General features: G+C 40.4%; 1 protein-coding gene across 1 annotated transcript; it reads left to right on the top strand.

The window, feature by feature from the left end:
• The first annotated feature begins 804 nt into the window (after positions 1-804).
• On the top strand, positions 805-25,232 carry LOC108713680 (galactosylgalactosylxylosylprotein 3-beta-glucuronosyltransferase 1). Its single transcript, XM_041591064.1, has 6 exons — positions 805-973; positions 2,237-2,307; positions 3,953-4,070; positions 18,007-18,368; positions 22,981-23,274; positions 24,889-25,232. Exons 1-6 carry the CDS (start codon positions 805-807, stop codon positions 24,967-24,969), a joined length of 1,095 nt encoding a protein of 364 aa, XP_041446998.1. The 3' UTR covers positions 24,970-25,232.

The raw sequence follows: 25,232 nt of genomic DNA, 5'->3' as shown, positions 1-25,232 counted from the left end.
GGCGAAACCGGCGGGAACGCTGGTGTGTTTTGCGCCGTTTGCTCCTAACCCGATCCTCTGAACTCCCATGTGAGGAAGAGGAGTGGGAGTATGATGCAGGAGACTGCGAGGAGGAAGAGTGAGTGGAGTGGGGGGAATGGACCCGGGATCCCCGGCTGTAGGCAGTAGCCTCAGGTGACCGGGTATCGTGCATCACCTGACTACCGGTGGAAACCTGGCTAAGATGCCTGTTAACCCCCCGGGAGGCATGACTGCGCTCCCCTGAACAAGTTCTCCCGTGAGGGGGGTCAGAATAGGTGACATGTGTACCCTGTCTCGATGATGGGAAACATGCCCTTGTGAAAACCCCCTTACATCCTGCCCTGAATGAATAGGGGGCTGTGGGGGGTCGCTATCCCCCCAGAAGATAAAGGAGGCGCAGACACAATATCTGGGGCTGAAGGAAGAAGGGGATCCCTTTGCAGCTGTGCCCGTGTATTGTGCATAACAGGCTGCGTAACAGAGGGCAGGCGCACTGATGAGTTAGCAGGGGGAGGTGTGGGGACGCGAGCTGCAGAGCGCTTGCCTGCCCTCGCTCTGGTGATTCTGGGAGGCAGGGGAGGCGCGCTGACAACCGGAGGGGCTCCTGCCTCCTTGTCAGCCGCATGTTTCCTCACTGATGCGCAGCGCGCGGTTGTTCCTTTCCGCGCGCTGCGTGTGCTGGGCCTAGGGGGACTAGGACTGAGGCGGGAGGGGGGGCGGGAGCGGCGCGCAGGCCCCTCTGCTGCGCGCCTAGTAGCAGGCCTGCGACTTGTTGTCCCTGGCATGGATGCAGAAGGAACAAGCTCAGCTAAGAGCTCCTCAACCCAACCCGACCCTTGCTGCAAAACTCTGTCCCTCACCTGTAAAGCTAAGCTATCTGCCATGATTGGGACTGGACACGCTTCAGGACAGCTCCACCAGCGCTCCAGGATCCAGGGGGAAGAGGAAGCAGGTAAGCAAACTTCAGTATATATACACCCCCTCCCCTTCTACCCCCCAACCTATCCTGCTCTAACTACCTCCCTGGCAACCAATCCCCAGCTCTGCCATCCCTCCTCCCAGTCACTGGCACCCTCGCTACACCCTTTGGTGCCCTCCAAGACTATTCTAAATGAAATCTAGGAAGGGGGAATATACTCTATCCAGAAATTGCTGTGCCTCTGCCCCTATGCAGGCATATAATCAGATTATAGAACCATGATTGTCACTTGTGAATTACATATGGCTGACTATGACTACTGCATCTTAATCAACCTACAGTTCTAAACTGAGAAGTACAGAAGCAGAAGGACAAAAAACACTGGATTGGGGGTGGGGTTAGGCTTTTAAAGCTTTGGGGAGGGTATTTCTAGTGGGAGCACTGGGGCTATACCCAATGAGTATGACATGGCGTTGGAAAGGAAAAAAATTGAGGTTTAATAAATAGGCCAAAGTGTCGAGTTCAGCTATCTGGTAAAGATTGCCCATTGCAGTTGTTATTCCAGCTCCATACAGGTCAGACAAAGAGGTCTCACAGGGAATCCAGTCACTATCACAGCAATTGAAGTCAGAATACTTAGTCCTTCCTCTGATTGTACAAAGTGGTCCGGAACCACTTTGAAGAATGCACAATTCCAGATCACTGATCCTCTGACCTGCACTTTGAAGAATAATAACTACTGCCTCCTCTTTCTGTGCTACACTGTCATCCATCTGTGATATTTTTTCAGTTGCTCAACCTCACCTTTTTTCTAAATTCTCCATCTGATATCAACCTGATTTAAGTCTCTATGGCAGTTGGGGGACTTTTTTACATTTATTTTGGAAAAAGCTGCCACCCTAGGCACAGGCCATCAGGTGCCTAAAGATAAATACAGCTCTGTATCTGTCTATTGCGTAAGCAATCAGAGGGAACCAGGGGCGTAAAAACAGCGGAGAGACTCCTGCGTGAACTCTCCGTCCTCTCTCGTGCATGCTCACTGAGCAAATTTAAGGAAAAAGAAAGCAGCAGGTAGGGGAATTTTTAATACTACAAAGGAAACAGAGTATGAAGGAGAAAGCGGCAAAATTCCGGACATTAAAAAATTGCTAATCTTTATTCAATCCATATTAAAACACGCTGCTAAACCAACAGCGTGTTTTAATATGGATTGATTAAAGATTAGGAATTTTTAAACGTACAGTCCAATGTCTGGGGTGCAGAATTTCACCACTTTCTCCTTCATACTTTGTACAGTGCGGGACGCTGAAAGATTCCTGCACCCGAACGGATGCCTGAGGCTGCCCAACTTTAACCTTCCACTTGCGGTGAGTCAGAACGATTTCTTTTTAAATCTCTACAGAGGAAACAGAACTTGCTCTCTGGCCCTCCCTTTTCCCCAGGTGGGAGGGAACATTGGCGTAGTGTGTATTTAAATAAGGGCAAATGTATCAGAAGCAAGGCTACATAATTAATTAAATATATGTATCAGACCCGTGAGTGGGCCTGAGAGTGTGAGATTATAGTATGATTTTGGTGTGCCTTGCTGCCAGTGCCTCCTGAATACTGGATACTTTGTGCTGTGGGCAACTCCCAACAGTGAGTGTGTGTGTCCCTTTAAACACCTTACCCTCCGGGAAATTCTGTAGGTCTCCTGAGATATACAGCTCAGCCAGGAGAAAAGTGACAGTAGTCCAGGGGGTTGCTTCAAACAATACATTTTTTATTGAAAAATTGGCGGTAGATCTTGGTCACAGGCAGCATAGAATCTTTGGTTACATTTAAGGCACATCATCACCCTTGAAAAAGTCTGGACAAGCCGAAATGCTTTGGGAAACAGATTTAACAGACTTCATTGATGAACCATAATTTTCTGCTTAAATTGTAAATGCAATATATCTTTCTTTGATTAAAGGTGTTGATACAATTGTACACGAAGGGAGTTCATCCCTTCTTTTATGCTTATTTTTTAGACTTTGCCTGCTTGGGACCAGCAGATTAAGGAGGCAGCACCCCACGTGGTAAATTTGATGGAGTTTTTGGATCATTTGCATTTAACCCTTGGAGCACCGAACACTTGATTTTGACCTTTGGAGTATTTGGACTTTTTTATTTATGTGCATTGTTTGGTTTTACACACTACCAGTGTCGGACTGGGCCGACGGGACCCCGGGCTCTTGTGGGCCCCGCCGGCCCAGATCCACTACTTATTGGTGCAGCGCGACCCCACTTTGTCAGGGTCACAGTAGAATAGAAGATTTGCTCACAAACGTAGCGCCGCGCGCGTGCGTACAAACGCGGCATCGGTCGTACAAATGTGCACTAGCCTGATGCAGCACGCGGCAGCGGGGGCTGGAGGGGGGCCCTGGGGCAGTAGCCCTTTTGGGCCCCCAAGCCCCCCAGTCTGACCCTCCACACTACTGCCTTTTTACTAGTTAGTGGCCCTTTCTCTTATCTACATCTTTTACTAAATAAAACTAATCAGGGCCTGTACCCTGCTCAGACCCACGCCTATACCCACCTCCCTGCAAGGTGGGATAAAGGAAAAGAGAGCCCTGAGCTCTCCCTTTTATACATTTAAACACAGTCACCTACTTGGCAACTAATAGCCAGATCAAATTAACGTGAACCCAGGAAGGGAGACATAGCTGCTTGGGTAGATCAAAAGACGATTTAGGTGTCCAAAGTACAGGGGGAAACTGCCCGTGGAGATGCCTAACCCTCAGGGTCTCTACCTTATATTTACAAAAAAGGTTTTCTCAGTTTAGTTTCAGATCTTTTCAGCATACTGTATGTTATCATGTTATCATACTGATGCGTGATCTTATGTATAAACTGTAGTTAATCATTTCCAGAATCATAATAATGACAACTGTACCTACCCATCCCATTGTTTCATCAGTAAACGTAAGAAAGAAGAGTTAACGATGAACTTTGTTACTAGGTATTAAACATTGAAGGCTTTGATAGCAGGCAGCACTCAGCTGTACTCCAAGCAAAGATGCGGTACAAATCCTTTTCTACCCCATTGGGATATTACTTTGTTTGTGTCTCTACTATGCAATCTCTGTATTCACATGGAATAAACTTAGTAAGTATGTGATAAATAACTTAAAGGATACAAACCTAACAATTCTGATAACATGATAAAAAAGATCAGTGAAAGGATGCACAATAGAGCTTTGTTATTTTTATAAACTATGAAAATATCGCTGTTATATTAACCCGTATGCTTATAATAATATCTCTTTTTTCATTTATAGTCTCAATATATATCTATTTTACCATGTATATACTTTAGAGTCACTTTGGCAAACTTCGGAAGCTTCTAAACAATATTGACTGTTTTTGGTTATACAGGTATGGGATTCGTTATCCGGAAACCCATTATCCAGAAAGCTCCCAATTATGGAAAGGCCGTCTCCCATAGACTTCATTATGAGCAAATAATTAACATTTTTAAAAATGATTTCCTTGTACTCTGTAATAATAAAACAGTACCTTGTACTTGATCCCAACTAAGATATAATTTATCCTTATTGGAAGCAAAACCAGCCTATTGGGTTTTTAATGTTTACATGATATTCTAGTAGATTTATAAGTCTCAAAATTCAAATTATGGAAAGATCCCTTATCCAGAAAACCCCAGGTCAAGCGCATTCTGGATAACATGTCCAATACCTGTACATTATATTCAGATATACAGGTACAGCATTGTTAAAACTTAAACATGCCAATGCCATTTTCCAGAGAGTCCTATTTAAAAAAGCCTTTATTTTTAACCGATTTGCATTTTTCTAGGCCATGTTATATAGTACAGAAGGCTAGCAGAAACCCATGTATGTGCATATTTACATAGCACTTTTTATGTACACAGCACTGTACACTAAATACAGTATTTTAGTTAACAGTAAAACAATGTTGTTGAGTCTTTAATGTTTAAAAGTGTTCAAAGAAGCCTTAAGACACAATGATGTATATTTCTGATAATTTAGGTCCCAGGCATTCTGCACTATAAATATCATAGTTATATCTGTATTTTTTTTGCGCCTGTGTTTTTAGATTCTCTCTTCTACCAAGCTCCTTAATTTTCTGTCACAATAATTATATCTTTGTTATCAAGCACACTGTTTTATTATTACAGAAAAACTGAAAAAAATTAATAATTATTTTGAAAAATATGAATTCTTTTCTTAAAATTGGATCTATGGCAGATAGCCTTTCTGTAATGCTTTCTAGATAACAGGCTTCCATATAACCGATCCTATATCTGTACAATAAATAATTACATTTATTTATGCAGAGGATAAGGTGGCCAGGGTGACACTGACTGAAAGCAATTTTTGTATAAGTTTATGGAAATATGTCTTGTTTCTAAAGTTTAGATCAGCCCAAAAGTGATTTTGCTGAAGGGTCCAATTGTCTCTATTTATGCCAGTGTTATAATTGTACTTTATAGTGCTGAAATTGTGCTAAATAAATAAAAATATACATACATTTATCAAGCAAAAAAAAAATAAATAAATAAAATAATAAGTACTTTGACTTTGATAAGTATTTTGACTGTTCTCATTGGATCATTTGTAATACAGAAAAGCATTTGCTTTTTAAATGGGGTCAGTGTCCCTTCTGATTTCAAAGCTGGAAAAAATCAGAAAAAGAAAACAAATAATTTAAAAATAAATAAATAAATAAATAATGACAACAATTGAAGTGTCGCTTATAACTGGCTAATCTATAACATACTAAAGTTAACTTAAAGGTGAACCCCCCCTTTAATTGTACTAGAAAATAATTTAAACATTATGGGGCCCTTTACTTAGTTCGAGTGAAGGAATAGAATAAAAAAAAACTTCGAATTTTTTTTGGCTAGTTCACCATCGAATTGGCTACTTCGACCTTCGACTTCGACTTCGAATCGAATGATTCAAACTAAAAATCGTTCGACTATACGACCATTCCATAGTCGAAGTACTGTCTCTTTAAAAAAGACTTCGACCCCCTTCTTCACCACCTAAAACCTACTGAGGTGCCATGTTAGCCTATGGGGAAGGTCCCCATAGGCTTTCTATCAATTTTTAGGTCGAAGAAAAATCGTTCGATCGATGGATTAAAATCCTCCAAATCGAACGATTCTAAGGATTTAATCGCTCGATCGAACGATTTTTCGCTCAATCGTTCGATCGAACTATTTGTGGTAAATCCTTCGACTTCGATATTCGAAGTCAAAGGATTTATATTCGGCAGTCGAATGTCGAGGGTTAATTAACCCTCCATATTCGACCATAAGTAAATTTGCCTCTGAATAAAACCAATAGGCTGGTTTTGCCATCAATAAAGATTAATTATTTCTTATTTTGGATCAAGTACAAGGAACTGTTTTATTATTACAGAGAAAAAGGAAATCATTTTGTTTTTAATTCAGAGCTTTTCTGGATAAGAGGGTTTCCATATAACGGATCCCATACCTGTATTTATCTGGAAAATGTTTAACAAATAATTCTGAGTGATCATGAATTACTAATCTTCAATTGGGAATTCCTGAAGGATTCTAAAAATGTCAAATTTCAGTTACACTGTCGGGGATTTTCTTCTGACAGTCAGGAGAGAATTTACAACTTTTTTGTCAAGTCAGAGTCAAGTGCCGGTTGATTAAAATGCGTTTATTTTGAGCTGCAGCTCTGAGCTCTATTCCCTCCAACAAACCAATAAGCCTTAACAATTAGCCAGCGTTGTGTTAAATGTTATGCAGTGCAAGTTAAAGGAGAAGGAAAGGTTAAAACTAAGTAAGCCTTATCAGAAAGGTCCACCTAAATATACCAGTAAACCCTAAAAGTAATGCTGCTCTGAGTCCCCTGTCAAAAGAAACACTGCATTTCTTTCCTTCTATTGTGTACACATGGGCTTCTGTATCAGACTTCCTGCCTTCAGCTTAAACCTCATTGCCCTGGGCAAGAGCATGCTCAGTTTGCTCCTCTCCCCCCACCCCCCCCCTTCTCTACTGTAATCTGAGCCCAGAGCAGGAAGAGACTCAGGCAGGAAGTGATGTCATACCATGTTAATACTGCAGCTCCTATCCTAAAGAAACAGAGAGTTTCTAGAGTTTTTTACTCAGATATGGTAAAACATTCTACAGAATAAATATAGCATTCTAGCTTGCACTATTGCAGCTAATCTATTGGCAATAAAATGCCTCTATAGCTTTCCTTCTCCTTTAATGGTGTTGTTACTGATATAAAAAAGCTGTGGATCTTGTCCGTTTTTGCACCAGAGAAATAGGTGGGGAAGTTTGTGTGAGATGACTTTTCTGGCGGCAGCTGCTAATGGTTCAGCCAGGGCTGTTACTGGTTTGTGGTACTTGTATTAGAACAAAATGTGATAAATATGGCCCAAGCAGCTGGAACATTTAATGTTTTTCCTGACGGGACTTTCCAGTAACCAGCGACGACAACTAGACCAAAGGCAGTGTACCAGATCCGCTCTGGGGTTATCGCATTTTAAACATCTGTCTGAAGAAGCCGTACCTATGAAACCTACTGAGTGCTGTGAAATATGAGTGGTGTAAGATTTGCAATGACATTTACTGATATTTGCTGGCAGGCAGACATTTTATGACTTGTGTATGATACTGAAGAATATCGTTTGTGGGATTACTGACATCCATTTTGTTAGTTTAGGGTTGGGTTTGTCACAATCGATAGATATTCTAATCTGCTTGTAGATTTCTGAAGTGGATTTTACAGTATCATGTCGTGCCCACAGTAAATCTAAATGATTATTTTTGTCTGCATCTGTTACTTGTGTTATTTTTTGTTTGACAAAATGTATTAGTTGTTTTAAAGGGAATTGGCGATTAAGTAACAATAGGATTATTCCAATAAGGATTAAAGGAGTTGTTCACTTTTAAATTAACTTTTAGTAGGATATAAAAAGGGATATTCTGAGACAATTTGCATTGGTTTTCATTTTTTATTTTTTGTGGTTTTTGAGTTATTTAGCTTTTTATTCAGCAGCTCTCCAGTTTGCAATTTCATCAATCTGTTTGCTAGGGTCCAAATGACCCTAGCAACCATGCATTGATTCTAACAAGAGACTGGAATATGAATAGGAGAGGACTGAATAGAAAGATGAGTAATTACAAGTAGCAATAACTATAAATACATAGAGCATTTGTTTTTTTAGATAGGGTCAGTGACCCATTCTTTAAAGCTGGATTAGAAGAAAATAATTCAAAAACTATAAAAAACAAAAAATGAAGGACAATTGAAAAGTTGCTTAGAATTAGCCATTCTATAACATACTAAGATTTATCAAGGGTTGAATTGAAAATTCGAATTTTCTAATTATTATGGTCAAAACTGTCAAATTCAACTAAGGAGTTATTGAAATTCAATAAGAGTTCTTAAAAGAATATAAATTTTATTTTTGAGATTTATCATACTCTGACCCTATAAGAACTCAAATTGGACTAATTGCCACCTAAAACCTGCCGAATAGGTGTTTAAGTCAATGGAAGACATCCAGGGATCAATTTTGAGTTGTTTAAAGCCTTCCTGACATACGAGTTTTTTTTCAAGTTTTGGGTCAATTTAATTCATCCAAGTTTAAAAAATTCTATTTTTTTAATAAATTTCGATTGCTCAAATTACGAATTTATGGGAGTTTAGGGGAGTTTTTAAAAACTCATACTGTATGAATTAGAAAGTCGACCTTTGATAAATGTGCCTCCCAGTGTAAAAACTATGGAAAACACTAATACAAAACTTCAAGGAAAAGTACTCAAAATCCTATAGATGTCAATGAGAGCTGTGCTGATCCTATTGGACAATTTTTTTAACCATTAAGACTTTTAGAGGTTTTTGAATTTTTTTCGCCTGTAATAATCCGAAAACTCAAATTTTTATTTGTTTATAGTTTTATAAGTATTCTGTTTCTAGCGTATCGTTCAGCGTTTTTTTCCCTTTCATACTTTTTATATTCGGATCTTTTAATAAATTCCATGGCATTTGTGGTTTTAGAGCAGAAAATCAGGTTGACCTGTAATATTCTCTGATGCTACAGGGTTGATTATTAAATTCTGATGCTAGTTGCACTGGTTTCTGTGCTGCCATGTAGTAATTATCTGTATTAATTACTAATCAGCCTTATATTGTGACATTTCTATTCTATGTGTACTGTATATTGTGAGTGGGTCCCTAAGCTCAGTAAGTGACAGCAGCACAGAGCATGTGCAGTGAATCAGCAGAAAAGAAGATTGGGAGCTACTGGGGCATCTTTGGAGACACAGATCTTTACTGCTAAAGGGCAGTGGTTGCCTTGGGCTGGTGCAGAAGCCCAAAACATAATGTACAACATTTCTAGCTATATATATATATATATTTGTCGACTGGTCCGGCCGTAAAAGTGCTGGAACGTGGTGTACCTTGTTGTGGGCCGTGAGATCCATCAGATCAGAGGCAGGAGATCGGTAGCGTGATGCGCCTTAGAGTGCGCAGCGGTGTGGAGCATCCAGTGGTGCTGCGGCTGTTTGAGAGCTACCGTGGATATCAGTCGGGGAAACAGCAGAGAGGTTTCGCTTGTATTCAAGGCGTGGAGTCCGCGGGAATGGTCATTATGGAGATGAAGTAAGGGGTGTGGTATCAGCAATAGATCTGGTGTAGTTCAGGCTGGCTGTAAACTCAATGTGAAGGTGAGCGTCGCTAGGGCCTGGAAGGATAGCAACGAGATCAAGTTCAAGGATCAAAGTTCAAAGTTCACTTATTTCTAACAGGAGAAAAATAATCACAAAGTAATAGATAACAGGATCACAACTAGCGATCTACAGGTATTAGGTACGGAACTGAATGGGGAATAGTCTGCTGTGAATAAAAGGGAGATGAATGTGTATCGTGCTGCAGGCTCATGATAATTGCGAGGGGAGGTACACATAAGGAAGGAACATAAGGAAGGGTGGGTATGGGTACGTATCGGCAGTGGCAGAAAGTGGCGAGGCGATGGTACGTGCTCCTGAGCTGATGATACGTGCTCCTGAGCTGAGGCGGAGTCTGTCCGAGTGGCTAGAAAGCAAGCCAACGGTAATGCCAAGTGATGCTGTTAAAGTAGATGGCTCAACCTAAATTTGGCTAGACCATTATTTTTAATAAAGGTTATGGTGAAAGAGCCAGGTTTAAATATGGTAGGTCCTGGGGGACATGTTCAAAGAGAACCAGCATCTGTAACCTGAAGTGCACTGGGCAAGGGGTCCGGTCATCCACCTTGAGATCGCAGGGGCATTCAGACACGTGACCCTCCCGAGTAATGTGCACGACTGGAAGTGTATCATTGGGGGTACATCCACCTAGCTGCAAATAGGGTCTAAGAGACCACAAGGAATGCCTCATATGTGCCAGAAGCCAGAGCATGGGGGGTATTGGAAAGACAGGGGGTGGGTAACAAACAGGGGAAACTAACACAGGGTAGAGGGAAACTAACGCATGGTAAAGGAAAAACCAGTGGGGTCGCAGTTAATCATGTCTGGCAGCAATCGATGTAGCATATAGTTGTGTGTATCAGGTAAACATATTGAAACAATCAACAGAAATGCATGGTTAAGATTATTATGACTGTTCAGAAAAATGGAGCATATGTCAAGTCAGCGTTGGAGCTTTTATTAATCTCTGTATATATTAATGTTAACATGTACTTTTTCTGCAATTACTGCTTGCCTTGATATGTATATATTAATAACCTCCCCTTTTTTCTTTGATGGTTTCACTTCACCTTACTCCCACGCCCCTTTTGTTGCATACTGTTTATCCACTTAACATTCCTGACCTATGACATCACTTTCCCTCCCTTCCCGCCACTGGGGGTTTAAAAGGTTGGTTTTTAGTGTGCATTTGTACTTTGAGAAAGGCTAGAGTGCTAGCCGAAACGTCAGTTTTTTGTTTAATAAACACCTTTTGTTTTTCAATTAAGACCTGTGTGTGCTCGCCTGTTTCCAGATATACATTACTATTTTGCTGTTAGCACCCAGGCAACAAGACTTTTTAAACGAGCTGTGCTGGCTTTTTTTGCTCTTTGTTTATACTTTCAAGCCGTGGCACCCGAGTTCTGCACCTTTAACCCCACTTTTTGAAAGACCAACTTTCTCACCTTTGGCGATGGAACATCAGGAGGGAGCCGAACCAATCGATATCCCTCTCAGTGGATTCCAGTTTTCGGACATCGAAGCTGCAGACATCCTATTCACTGAAACCGCCGATGATCTTGTCCCGACAGCAACTACATTTGATCTATATCACCATCTTCTACGCTTGAAGGAACGGGAAGTCGATCTCAAGTTACACGGCATCTACCTCTCCGACTTTTACAAACGGCACCACATCCCAAGGGGCTTCAGGGTGAAAAACATACCCACCATTGGCCGGAACAACACGGACTTTTGCAAAAAGTGGTGCCAAATTCTTAATAAATGTTCCATGGATTTAATGCTACTTGTTATTGATGAAGTCTCCAAAAACCTAAGGGTAGTCCGCACTGAGATCACAGCCTATGAGACAGCTAATCTACACACCTTACGTGCCGATAGAGACACCAAGTGGATTGAGAAACTTGAACACCAGCTGATCCACTACACTTCCGAGCTGCACAAATTTAAAAGAAATAAAATACAGATCGTTAACACTGACTACCAAAACAGGCGAGTCTACAGCTGGCTCACTGGAGGAGATACGACTGGGCAACGTTTCAACAGACCGCATAGACAGCGGGTGGGCTTCAGCGGGTTTGACTCCTCTCCTTACACCTCCTCCCCTTCAGACACTGACTCCTTCACGCGAGGCAGGGGACGCCAGAGGGGCAGATCCACACGCCCTACAACTACTTCCCATACTTCTACTCCTGATCATCCGAGCGTTTTTTTAGGATCAGTCACCCGATCCAAAACAAGGGACGCCCCCACAAGAGACGTGGGGGATATCGACACAAGACCCCCCTACCCATACAGGAGGAAGTAGTCTTCAACCTGAGCTCCCATACCCTCAGTCCAGCTGAACACAAACTGCTTACTAAAGGCCTCTCTTTTGTACCAACCACGATCGTCAGTTCCCTTGATCTAATGATTGACATACACCGGTTTCAGCGCACTATGAAACTTAAAGAACACTTCAGAACCAAGACCACTAATGTCACATCTCCTTTTCGGCCTTCCAGCACTTTTGAACCCACCAATACGCCTAAGTCCATTGCTGCTTTCACCAGGCTCATGATGGATGAATCACTTAAACCCAGAGACCAGACTAACAGGTCAAACATTACCAAGGCCGAGAGAGAAGCCATCACCACGCTTGCCAAAAACGCTAACATCGTTATTAGAGCAGCTGACAAGGGTGGGGGTGTTGTCGTCATGGACTACACATCATACCGCTCTGAAATATTGAAACAACTGAGTGATACCTCCACCTATCAAGTATTGCAGTCTGACCCTACAGGCCACTACAAGAGAAAGGTTGACTCCATTCTAAATGCAGCTCTCCTTCAAGGCCTCATATCTGAATCCACACTAGGCTTTTTGACACAGGAGCATCCAGTATGCCCAATCTTATACACTCTTCCAAAGATACACAAATGCTTGAAGGACCCACCTGGCCGCCCTATTGTTAGCGCCAGAGATTCTGTACTCCAACCACTAGCAATTTTTGTTGATTACTATCTGCAACCGCTTGTCCAGAAGGGCATCACCTATCTCAAGGACACTGGTGACTTACTGCAAAAACTACAATCTTGCCTACCGGTTCCATCGAATACTCTTCTGGCTACAATGGATGTCACCTCTTTATACACAGTCATCCCTACAGAGCTGGGTATACAGACTGTATCTGACACCCTTTCCCAGCACAAAGATCCACAACGGCCCAATACAGGCTTCCTTCTTGATCTTCTCGGCCTTTGTTTGAGACTCAATTACTTCAAATTCGAATTGAGCTATTACCTACAACTTAGCGGCACCAGTATGGGCTCTAACGTGGCACCATCCTTCGCCAATCTGTTCATGGCAAGCTTCGAGGACCAACACATTTTCCCTCAGTATGGACAATTCATATACAGACTTTGGCGCTATATAGACGATCTTTTGATCCTATGGGTTGGCACCGAAGACCAGTTCACAACAATGGTCAGGGAGCTTAATGACCTCCCCACCCCAATTAAATTCACTGCTCAGATCAACTGCAAAGAAATACCCTTTTTGGACATCTTATTATCTAAACAAGAAACCACATTGAGCACGACAATCTACCGCAAGCCGACTGACCGCAACACCCTGTTGCATTATTCTTCCTGCCATCCACCACATTTACTCAAAAGTATCCCATACTCACAGATGGTACGAGTAATACGCAACAACAGCAACCCAATACATCTTGCATCACAGCTGGACGAGCTAACATTACGCTTTCTACAACGTGGTTACTCTGCAGATGAACTGACAGAAAGTCGTAACAGAGCAGCCCAATTGACTCACGCTGACCTCATTTCCACACCAACCCACGCCAAGAAAGCCAATGATGACCGTCTTACTTTTCTTACCACCTACTCGCCCAGTACCAAAACTTTCATGCAAACAATCAAGGATCACTGGACGATTATTCAGAGGGACAAAACTCTTCCACCAATCTTTAAACAGTTACCTAGGTTATCATACAAACGTGGCTCTTCTTTGAGAGATCTGCTGGTCAAGACTGACCCCACACCCTGCTATGACACCTCCAAGACTTCGACCTGGCTGTCAACCCCCAGAGCCGGGTGCTACCGCTGCTCTGACTGCACCACCTGCAGACAACTGATCACAGGCTCCTCGTTCACCCATCCACATTCTGGCAAACACGTTGTGATCCAACATCGGGTCACTTGCACCACCAAGTTTGTCATCTACATCATCAAATGTCCATGCGGACTTTTATATGTGGGCAAGACTATCACCACCTTTCGAGACCGCATGGCCAATCACCGCTCCTCCATACGGACAGCATTACAAAAGGGCTCAGGAGACACCCCGGTCTCTCAACATTTTGTCTCCAATAGACATACCTTAGCGTCCCTTAGGAGCATGATTATTGACCATGTCCCGCCCCTGGCACGAGGGGGCGACCGAGAACGGCGGTTACTACAACTTGAGCTCAAATGGATACACCGTCTGGATACCTTGAACCCCAAAGGACTTAATGAGATGGTCTCATATGCTCCATTTTTCTGAACAGTCATAATAATCTTAACCATGCATTTCTGTTGATAGTTTCAATATGTTTACCTGATACACACAACTACATGCTACATCGATTGCTGCCAGACATGATTAACTGCGACCCCACTGGTTTTTCCTTTACCATGCGTTAGTTTCCCTCTACCCTGTGTTAGTTTCCCCTGTTTGTTACCCACCCCCTGTCTTTCCAATACCCCCCATGCTCTGGCTTCTGGCACATATGAGGCATTCCTTGTGGTCTCTTAGACCCTATTTGCAGCTAGGTGGATGTACCCCCAATGATACACTTCCAGTCGTGCACATTACTCGGGAGGGTCACGTGTCTGAATGCCCCTGCGATCTCAAGGTGGATGACCGGACCCCTTGCCCAGTGCACTTCAGGTTACAGATGCTGGTTCTCTTTGAACATGTCCCCCAGGACCTACCATATTTAAACCTGGCTCTTTCACCATAACCTTTATTAAAAATAATGGTCTAGCCAAATTTAGGTTGAGCCATCTACTTTAACAGCATCACTTGGCATTACCGTTGGCTTGCTTTCTAGCCACTCGGACAGACTCCGCCTCAGCTCAGGAGCACGTATCATCAGCTCAGGAGCACGTACCATCGCCTCGCCACTTTCTGCCACTGCCGATACGTACCCATACCCACCCTTCCTTATGTTCCTTCCTTATGTGTACCTCCCCTCGCAATTATCATGAGCCTGCAGCACGATACACATTCATCTCCCTTTTATTCACAGCAGACTATTCCCCATTCAGTTCCGTACCTAATACCTGTAGATCGCTAGTTGTGATCCTGTTATCTATTACTTTGTGATTATTTTTCTCCTGTTAGAAATAAGTGAACTTTGAACTTTGATCCTTGAACTTGATCTCGTTGCTATCCTTCCAGGCCCTAGCGACGCTCACCTTCACATTGAGTTTACAGCCAGCCTGAACTACACCAGATCTATTGCTGATACCACACCCCTTACTTCATCTCCATAATGACCATTCCCGCGGACTCCACGCCTTGAATACAAGCGAAACCTCTCTGCTGTTTCCCCGACTGATATCCACGGTAGCTCTCAAACAGCCGCAGCACCACTGGATGCTCCACACCGCTGCGCACTCTAAGGCGCATCACGCTACCGATCTCCTGCCTCTGATCTGATGGATCTCACGGCCCACAACAAGGTACACCACGTTCCAGCACTTTTACGGCCGGACCAGTCGACAAATACAGGTAACCGCTGTGGAACCGCCATTACATCTGTCACTACTTGACATTTCCCTCCATGATGACCCACCTGGCGATCAATGCGTTAACTAACAGACATCACACAATGTTTCTTTCCCTCAAGCGTAGATACAACTTTGTATCGCTTTATACATCTACTTTGTCAAGGGACTTGTATCTCTATTATGAACTCATATATTTTTATGTTGCATTGACTTTGAGTAACGAACTACCGATATTGTCTAAATTTCACTATTTGTGTCAAGTCAGCGTTGGAGCTTTTATTAATCTCTGTATATATTAATGTTAACATGTACTTTTTCTGCAATTACTGCTTGCCTTGATATGTATATATTATTAACCTCCCCTTTTTTCTTTGATGGTTTCACTTCACCTTACTCCCACGCCCCTTTTGTTGCATACTGTTTATCCACTTAACATTCCTGACCTATGACATCACTTTCCCTCCCTTCCTGCCACTGGGGGTTTAAAAGGTTGGTTTTTAGTGTGCATTTGTACTTTGAGAAAGGCTAGAGTGCTAGCCGAAACGTCAGTTTTTTGTTTAATAAACACCTTTTGTTTTTCAATTAAGACCTGTGTGTGCTCGCCTGTTTCCAGATATATATATATATATATATATATATATATAGTGAATAAAGTACCCCCTCTTGTAAAATATAAGGATATTATAAGTTACCAAGGAGTTTAATGACCATATAAAAACACGAGGCCGAAGGCCGAGTGTTTTTATACAGTTCATGGAACTCCGAGGTAACTTCTAATATCCTCATATTTTACAACTGGGGGTACTTTATTTACTATAATACACAAATTTCAGTGAGTCATGTGACAGAAATGACATCAGAACTCACCGTTTATAACTGATGACATCAGAACTCACCGTTTATAAGGATATAATTTACAATATATTCATGGCTTTTGTGTATTATATATCTATATATATATCTCTATATTTATCTCTCTCTCTCTCTCTCTCTCTCTCTCTCTCTCTCTCTCTCTCTCTCTCTCTCTCTCTCTCTCTCTCTCTCTCTCTCTATATATATATATATATATAGCAAAATTCACAGTCTGTAGCACTCCCAAGTATTAGTAAATGCCTAGGTGCTGGTTAAAACATAAACAGCAAAATGGTCAAAAAAACCGCACAACCAGGACTTTCATAAGTGTTGAAAAAACAAAAATTTACGGCTTGAGTTAAGAGCCGAAACGTCGAAAATAAAGTAAATTTTTGTTTTTCAACACTTATGAAAGTCCTGGTTGTGCGGTTTTTTTGACCATTTTGCTATATATATATATATATATATCCGAATCTATTGCTATCACTAATCAACCAACACACAGGTACATGTATAGGATCCGTTATCCAGAAAACTCTGAATTACAAGATGGCCATCTCCCATAGACTCCATTTAAATCAAATAATTCAAAATGTTGTAAATGATTCCCTTTTTCTTCATAATAATAAAACAGGACCTTGTATTTGATCCATACTAAGATATAAGCTGTCCTTAATGGAGGCAACCCAGTCCTATTTGGTTTATTAAATGTTTAAATTACAAATTCAAATTACAGAAAGATCCCTTATCTAGAAAACCCCAGGTCCTGAGCATTCTGGATAACAGGTCCTATACCTATATAACATAAATCAAATATAAAATAATGGTGAGAGTGCCCTTATAGTGATACTGATAGATAAAGAATTTAATAAATAAATAAGAGCATATAAATATCATATAAAAACACTGAACCTCTGCAGATTTATTGTTTATACTTTGAAAGCCCTATGTATGTATGTATGTATAGTAGAGAAATTTTTCTTTTGACAAGTTTTGCCACAAAAATGATGCCCGTAGACTCCAATGGGTGAAAAAAAATTGTCACGCCCCAAAATAAATTTGTCGTGCACGTCTGTTGCCCATAGACTTTAATACATTTGGCCAAGTTTTCGCCACAGGATCTTTCCTAAATTTTTGGTGAAGTGAAACGGGTCAGATTCGCCCATCGCTAATTAGTCAGCTCTGTTTCCTCTCTATATGAACCAATACAGTACCTAATTATATACATGGATCTATAAAGACCATACATCTATAACATTGTAAAAATGTATCTCCTTTATTAGTAAGTAATAAATATAACTAAAATGGTTCAGTCCATATCATCAATAAATTCATGTATAGGGTTGCCACCTTCCTATACAGGTATGGGATCTGTTATCCAGAAACCTGTTATCCAGAATGTTCTGAATTACGAAAAGGCAGTCTCACATAGACTCCATTTTATCCAAATAATTCAAAGTTTTTAAAATGATTTCCTTTTTCTCTGTAATAATAAAACGGTACATTGTGCTTGATCCAAACTAAGATATAATTAATCCTTATTGGCAGAAAAAAACAGCCTGTTGGGGTTATTGAATGTTTACTTGATGTTCTAGTAGACTTTTGCATATATTAGATCAGTCTGCATTACAGTGATTTGCACTTTCAAGAATTGAGACTATTACCATATGATATGGAAACAAGTAATTCACATCTACCTCTGCTTTCAGGTGAATCAGACTCATTACCGATAATCTTTGCCATCACCCCAACGTATCCCCGCCATGTGCAGAAGGCTGAACTCACTCGGATTGCCAACACATTTCGCCAGATCCCTGCATTTCATTGGATTGTGGTAGAAGACACAAACAATAAGACAAGTCTAGTTACCAATTTCTTGAAATCTTCTGGAATTCAGCACACCCAGCTTTGTGTTAAAACCCCTCCTGCGGTGACCAAGGCAAGAGGCACACTACAGAGGAATGTAGGCCTTTCCTGGTTAAGAGAAACCTTTCAGTTGACAGAAGCTCCATCAGGAGTTGTATACTTTGCGGATGATGATAACACTTACAGTCTGAAGATCTTTGAAGAGGTGCATGTGGTAACAAATACAATTAAATAATTTGATTTATAGTCTATAGACTATAGACAAATATGCTGGTTCACCAAGTATGTAAATGCATGCTAAGTATTGTTCCTTTTTTCCGTATGTTGGGATGAAGTGATCTGGTAGTCCAAAGTACTGTATAAGCTTCTACTTAGAGATGAACAAGATTCCTTATAAATGTGTTTGCTACTTGTTACATGGCTGAAAGGAGATTAAGAAAATGACTGGGACATCTGGAATCTCCCGATACTATGCCAGATAGAAAAGATTCCTAAATCAAAAATGGTCTTGCTGCCAAAGATCAAACAGTGAATGACAGTGTTTGGTAATGTTCATAGTTTGATATTATTGATTTTAAAAAATATAACTTCCTTTTCTGCTCAACCAGATATTTTGTCTCATCTGTAGACCAGTGAGCACACACAACATTTTAGAGCTACTGTCTATATGCTAAGCTGCTGGGCAGAGGGGCATGATAAACCATTTTAAGCATGATGAAATTAGGGAATATATCTTCACAAGGGTTGAGGTACATACTGGTACATGAAGGCCTATAAAACAAGGTACATCATTTTGTACCAGGGTCCCCAAACTTTTTTACCCATGAGCTACAACAGAAGCAAGAAAATAGCCCCTGGAGGTGCCAAATAAAGGATATGGTTGGCTATTTGGTAGTCCCTAAGTGGATTGACAGCCTACAGGATGTTTGCCTTCAAGCCAGGAATTCAAAAATAAGCACCTGCTTTGAGGCCACGGAGAGCAACATCCAAGGGCTTGATGAGCAACATGTTGCTCGTGAGACACTGGTTGGGGATCACTGTTTTAGAGAGTTGAGCATTTTTTTAAACAATTTCATTGATGTTTAATAGCTTAAAATTTTAAATAACTGTTCAATGAGGAGGACATGGTTTTATAATTGCTGCTTTCCTTGGAGAACAGGTATTAAAAGAAAATCATTGAAGTGCAAAGAAAAAGAATATCCCTTTCAATGTATACCTCACCTCATTAGTCAATATTGTTTCACCTTATACCTAAAAACTACTTTGACCATTGCGTTCCATCTACATGGACTCAATAATGTGCAATAACTTATTATGGAGAGCAGTATCTAAGGCAAATCTGAGACCATGTTATGAATACCTACACTTTCTTATACCACCAAACCCTTCTTCTCTGCAATGTATTAGTGATTTACTTTGTCTAAATGAACCATCAAGCTTTATACAAAGCATCTTCAAATTTGAAATATAGCTTAGCCCATCTCTTCTCCATAAACTGGTGCTATGCATTTATGAATAGAGATTAATGAAACTATTTAGAATATTACAAAGGTAAGCAAATTTCAGGATTCTAACATTTGCCAATGCTTTATTATACATGGGCCCAAAAATGAAATTAAGTTCCACACAAGATACACAGCCAGAGATGACATTGCTTCAACTCACTTTTTCCCAGTGAAAATACTGTTTTGGTCTAAATGTGTTACACGTGCAATTATTTTTAATTTTTCAAACAGTATTGTTGCCCTCAAACTGTATGTGGTAGGAATTATTTTGTTTCCAGTCCGGTTTTACCTATAACAACTCATAGTCCATCAAGCTGGCCCCATGTTGGAAGACGGGTCCAGGTGAAGTCTCACCTGTAGCCCCCTGGTTGCTTGACAGACAATGTAGTTGACTTCCATGAGTGAATATCTCATTCCGACTGGACCAAAACTGCACTAAAGTTTAATTGCAGCAGAGGTCTTGATGAAGTTGAGTTGAACTTGCAAATTTCTTAGAGAGCTGGTACACTGCCATAGACTTTCACTCTATCCAGCCCACCCAATGTCTATGTTTTCCTGAACATACTTCTCTCTCTGCTCCTTGACCAATGTAAACAGACATTATCCAAGTGCCAATTTGAGGAAATGCCTGCAATACAGTACTGGTGACATAATGAAGCTATATAGCCTTTGCAACAATTGTGAAAGCTGAAAGGATTAAAATTCATATTGCTTTATGAGCTGCTGAAGCAACTGGTTTAGATTGTCCTGATATTACTCTATATTATAACCTTGTTTATAACTATAATCTTTGAAAAAACAGTATATAAAGAAAGTGACAAAAGCTACTACATGCATTAACAATACAGGGCCAACAATTACATTTTATTTTATTTGTATGATGATACAGAGATAAGTTATTTGATGTTTCATAAAACATAATTAATTTGTTTTATCAGATACTGGTCTATTGCATACTGCTCAGTGACTCATTTTCAGATCATCAATATGTCTGCCAATTTTATCTTCTCCCTGGGGAACCAGTCCTTGCATATATACTTCCTTTTTGAGCTGTAACTTCATGTTCTTAGCAAAAAGAGTTTATTATATTATATAATCAATTGCAGATAATAAAAAATTACAAAAACAGATAAAAGGTTTATTAGATGGATGTGTTAGGTATGTGATGTGTAAATCAAATATATTTCAAATATGAGTACTACTTCATTAAACCTTAGAGTAAAAAAAGGAACAGTTGCAATTTTAAAGAGTTGTACTTTTAAAGAGTGATATGGAGCCTACCACCACCCAAACCTTTGTGAACTGGCCAGTCTGCAAGACCCTGAAATATTACACAGTTTGTTCTTTTGCCCAAAGTTTTCTGGAGAGCTAGAACAAAACGTGAAATACTTCTAAGCCACAAAAAATGCAGATCAATTGTAGATTGTCTTAAAGTGGCAGATTTATCAAATGTTGAGTTTTTCTACGATTCAGGAAAATACACAGTGAAAAACCGTGAGTACGAATATACTCGAGAATAGTCTTTGGAACCTCGAATAGTTGGGATTTATTAAAGCATAAAACTGGCCAAAGTTGCCAGAAAAAAATCTGAAAGTAGAAGCTGGTGTTTTCGGAAATTAGTAAATAGGCCTCCAAAAGCACTTACCACTGCTGCTGTTGAATATACTGTATGTGTGTTTGTTACAGCTATTTTATTATCCACTAATACTCCAAGGAAATACCCAGTCAAGGATCTTTTCCATTAAAGAAGTAGTTCAGGAAAGTATAGTGCAGTTATGTTTTTCTCCACTCAAAAGGGACATCATTGCAATAAGGAAAGTAGAAAGTAGGTAGATGTTGGTTATCCATCTGCCTCATATCGAATTTCAGACTCAGCAAGAGATTTTCTATTGCTAAGCATACATGTCTTATATCTATTTAAAAAGGTTTATTACAGTTTTGTGTGTTCTTATGTTTAGAATAAAACTTGGGGGGGGGGAGCACTTATGGCACCACAAAGAGCAGACACTTCTGATGTGAGCTTTATGTCTCGGTACAACTTTATAGCGATTATTAGCAAGCTACAGCCCTGACAAATCATCTAAGTGGATGAACACCTAGGGGCAGATTTATCAAGGGTCGAATTTCGAAGTTAAAAAAACGATTTTCAAAAAAACAACTTTGAATTTTTAAAACTTAACCAAATTTTGGCTCTAGGTTCTAGGAGGTCCCCATAGGCTAACATAGCAATTCGGCAGGTTTAAAGTGGCGAAGTGTCGAAGTCGAAGTTTTTTAAAGAGACAGTACTTCGATTTTCAAATGGTCGAATATTCAAAGTATTTTCAATTTGAATCGAAGTTGAAGTCGAATTTGGCCTATTCGATGGTTGAAGTACCCAAAAATACTTTGAAATTCAACGTTTTTTTTATTCGAAAATTCACTTCAACCTTTGATAAATCTTCCCCCTAGACAGCCATGGAACCACCAATATCAAAGAAAAATGTGAATCCACAAAATTCTTATAAACGCATTCAACAGAAGAGCCCAACCTCACAGGTCCCAACAGAACAAGACCTGCCAACAGGTCTTTAGTGACTTTAGTGACTACACAGTTTGACCTCCCACAACTGCATACAGTGCAAAAAATGTTTCACTGAATTGACAGCAACAATTGCTGATTTTACAAAGCAACTCCAAGAGACTGGTACCAGCATCCTAGAGGATTGCAGGATGAACTTGTGGTGATGAAACAGAATAATCATGAACAGCTTGAGTTACTTTGCACAACCCTCCAGGAATTGGAAGAAGAATTAAAGATCTTGAGTACAGGTCAAGAACAAATCTTAGTTTCTGGGGAGTTCCCAAGACCATACTGGATTTAGAGGGCTTTGCACATGAAATGTTTAGTAAACTACTCCCAGCAAACGTTTATGGGCCAAGCCCCTTCATCAAGTGCTACTTGATGAAGGGGCTTGGTCCAAAACATTTCCTGTGATCTCACCTTAAATAAAAGGCTTGGAGTTTTTGCAGAAGCATTGAGTGGAGTGTGCCTTTGTTTCTATTTTTTTGAGAATAAATACTGCCCTATGCTTCCACATTCTCTGTTACTCTTCATACAACTGGTAGTTGGCCACCAATTTCTTTTAATTACAAAAATTCTGTAGTCAATTCATATGAATGTGATGGCTGATGTGATTGCTTCTACTTGACATGAATAACTGACCAGGTGGGTTTCCTTCCCCGTGTAACATCTCCAAACCCAGCAGTCAGTATTAGAGTGTAAAACTGTATATATACAATTCCATCTGACCTTCCTTACTTTCCTATTCACAGATGCGTTATACCAAGAAAGTGTCTGTATGGCCTGTAGGCTTTGCTGGTGGACTCCGTTATGAATCATTGGTATTGAATGATGCTGGAAAGGTCAAACAATGGAGGGTGAGATATGACCCCTCAAGACCTTTTGCTATAGACATGGCTGGATTTGCAGTTAATTTAGACGTAATCCTGGAGAAGCGCCATGCTATCTTTCGTCTGGATGTGAGACCTGGATACCAGGAGTCTAGCCTGCTACAAGATCTTGCCACAATGGGAGAGCTAGAACCAAAGGCAGATAACTGCACCAAAGTAAGATATTTATATGTTGTTTCTAGGTCATTTGATGCCGAATGCAAGACAAACAACAAACACAGATTGTGAAAATGGGAGTATAATGTTGTTATCTTCTTGGGGTCTGTCTTTAAACTGAACAGTGAGGTAGAATGTGTTTTAAATTAGGGTCCTTCATAAGATCAATTATTTTAAAATGTAAGTGAAAAACATATAGTAACCATGCTGTTTTATCACAGACTTAAAAATACTTTTCTACTATATACTGTTTGTATATTTTATTTTGGTCTTCACTTAAATGCCAGAGGAAGCAATGCCCATTGTGCCTGTGTTTTTCACAACAGCAATGTCCACAACATAGGGCACTTTTTAATTCATACAGCATAGGCAAATACACAACTTAAAAGGTACTGTAGGTCATTTTTATGAAATCAGAACATACTGGTCTGTAACCCAATCAGCTGTTTGTTCTGATTGTTCCTTTGCAGTAAGATTGGTTGTGGTCGGTAACTATGGGTACTATTCTGGAGTAAAGTTTAGACCTTTTTTGCAGTCCTCTCTAGTAGTGACGGGCGAATTTGCGCCATTTTGTTTTTCCGGGAAAATGTGCGAATTTCGCGAAACGGCGAAAAATTCGCGAAACGGCGCCGGCGTCTCGTTTTTTACTCTGGCGCCCGTTTTTGATGCCGGCACCCGTTTATACCGCTGACGCCCAGCGAAATTTTTTTTTGATGCCGGAAAATTTTTCGAGCGAATTTTCGTGGGTGTTTCGTGAATTTATTCGCTGGCGGCGAATTGTGCGAAGTCGCGCCTGTCGAATAAATTCGCCCATCACTACTCTCTAGTACACCTTTCATAATGGAAGCATTTGTGTCTATAAACCTCAACCACAACATGAATGATACAGTAGGTTACAAAAACAAAAATGCCCAAATGGGACACATGTATAGTAAATTTTTATGCACAACCCAACTCTGCATTCAGTTTCAGATTGCCACAACATACTTTTTTAGAACAGAATGGTCATTCAAGGAGAACTGTCCCCCTTACAAAAAGGGATGCTTTTCCTTGGAATAAACTCCGCGGGCGGGGGAGCAGCAGTGGATGGGGGCTTTTGATTGTGGGGGTTAAGTTCTCCTTTAATAACAGAGGTACCAGAGCTCTGCCACTAATTACTTTTCAAGATGGGTATGGGTGCATGTTAGGGAGTACAACAGTACACATGTTATACCCTTAATGTGTCATCTTCTAGGCAGACTTGTAGTGGCATATAGTATTTCCCTTTATTCCTAAAGGCAAGGTGGCTGTTGTAGGTCTCTGTTTATATTACAATAAGTCTGTGTATATCTACCACTTGCATTCATTGGCATCTTGAAGTCTGTTTATGTACCTTGTCAATATGGATGCAGGTACTACAGTAGACTATAGTAGTTGTTTTGCACTATTCACTTAACAGAGTTTAAAGCTGTGATGTAACTTGTAAAATTTGATATAAAGTTTTAATCCAAGTATATAAAAGTGAATAGATTCATTGACAACTGTAAGATCTGGCGGAACCATACTGAGCTGCATTTACTATAAGGAGGCATTATTTTAGCTATAACTGATTGCCTTTATTTTTTTTCTCCTTAGGTCCTGGTCTGGCACACAAAGACCCAAAACCCAAACGTCAGTGGAGACCGAAATTTTACTGACAGAAATGTTGAGGTCTGATGATGAGATAATGGTGTGCCATAAGCCAAAGTCTACAGTTAAGAACCGTGAAGTAGTTAAAGATTTATAAAAGGAGATTTAATGCTGCTATAATTTTTTAATCCATGCAATAAAACAAGATATAAAACTAAATATAGTTGTTGGCCATGTTTATTCACTGTTTTCACATGTCATCTGAGAACTGACACTGCCTTTGTGATGTTGTTAACCTCTGCCTCTATGCTGTCCCATTCCCATTTAGGAACTTCCTGAGATAAATAAAA

This window comes from Xenopus laevis, chromosome 4L (assembly GCF_017654675.1).
Source record: "Xenopus laevis strain J_2021 chromosome 4L, Xenopus_laevis_v10.1, whole genome shotgun sequence".
Lineage (NCBI taxonomy): Eukaryota > Metazoa > Chordata > Amphibia > Anura > Pipidae > Xenopus > Xenopus laevis.
The sequence above is the reverse complement of the archived record's forward strand: the minus strand, read 5'-3'. Positions and strand labels throughout refer to the sequence as shown.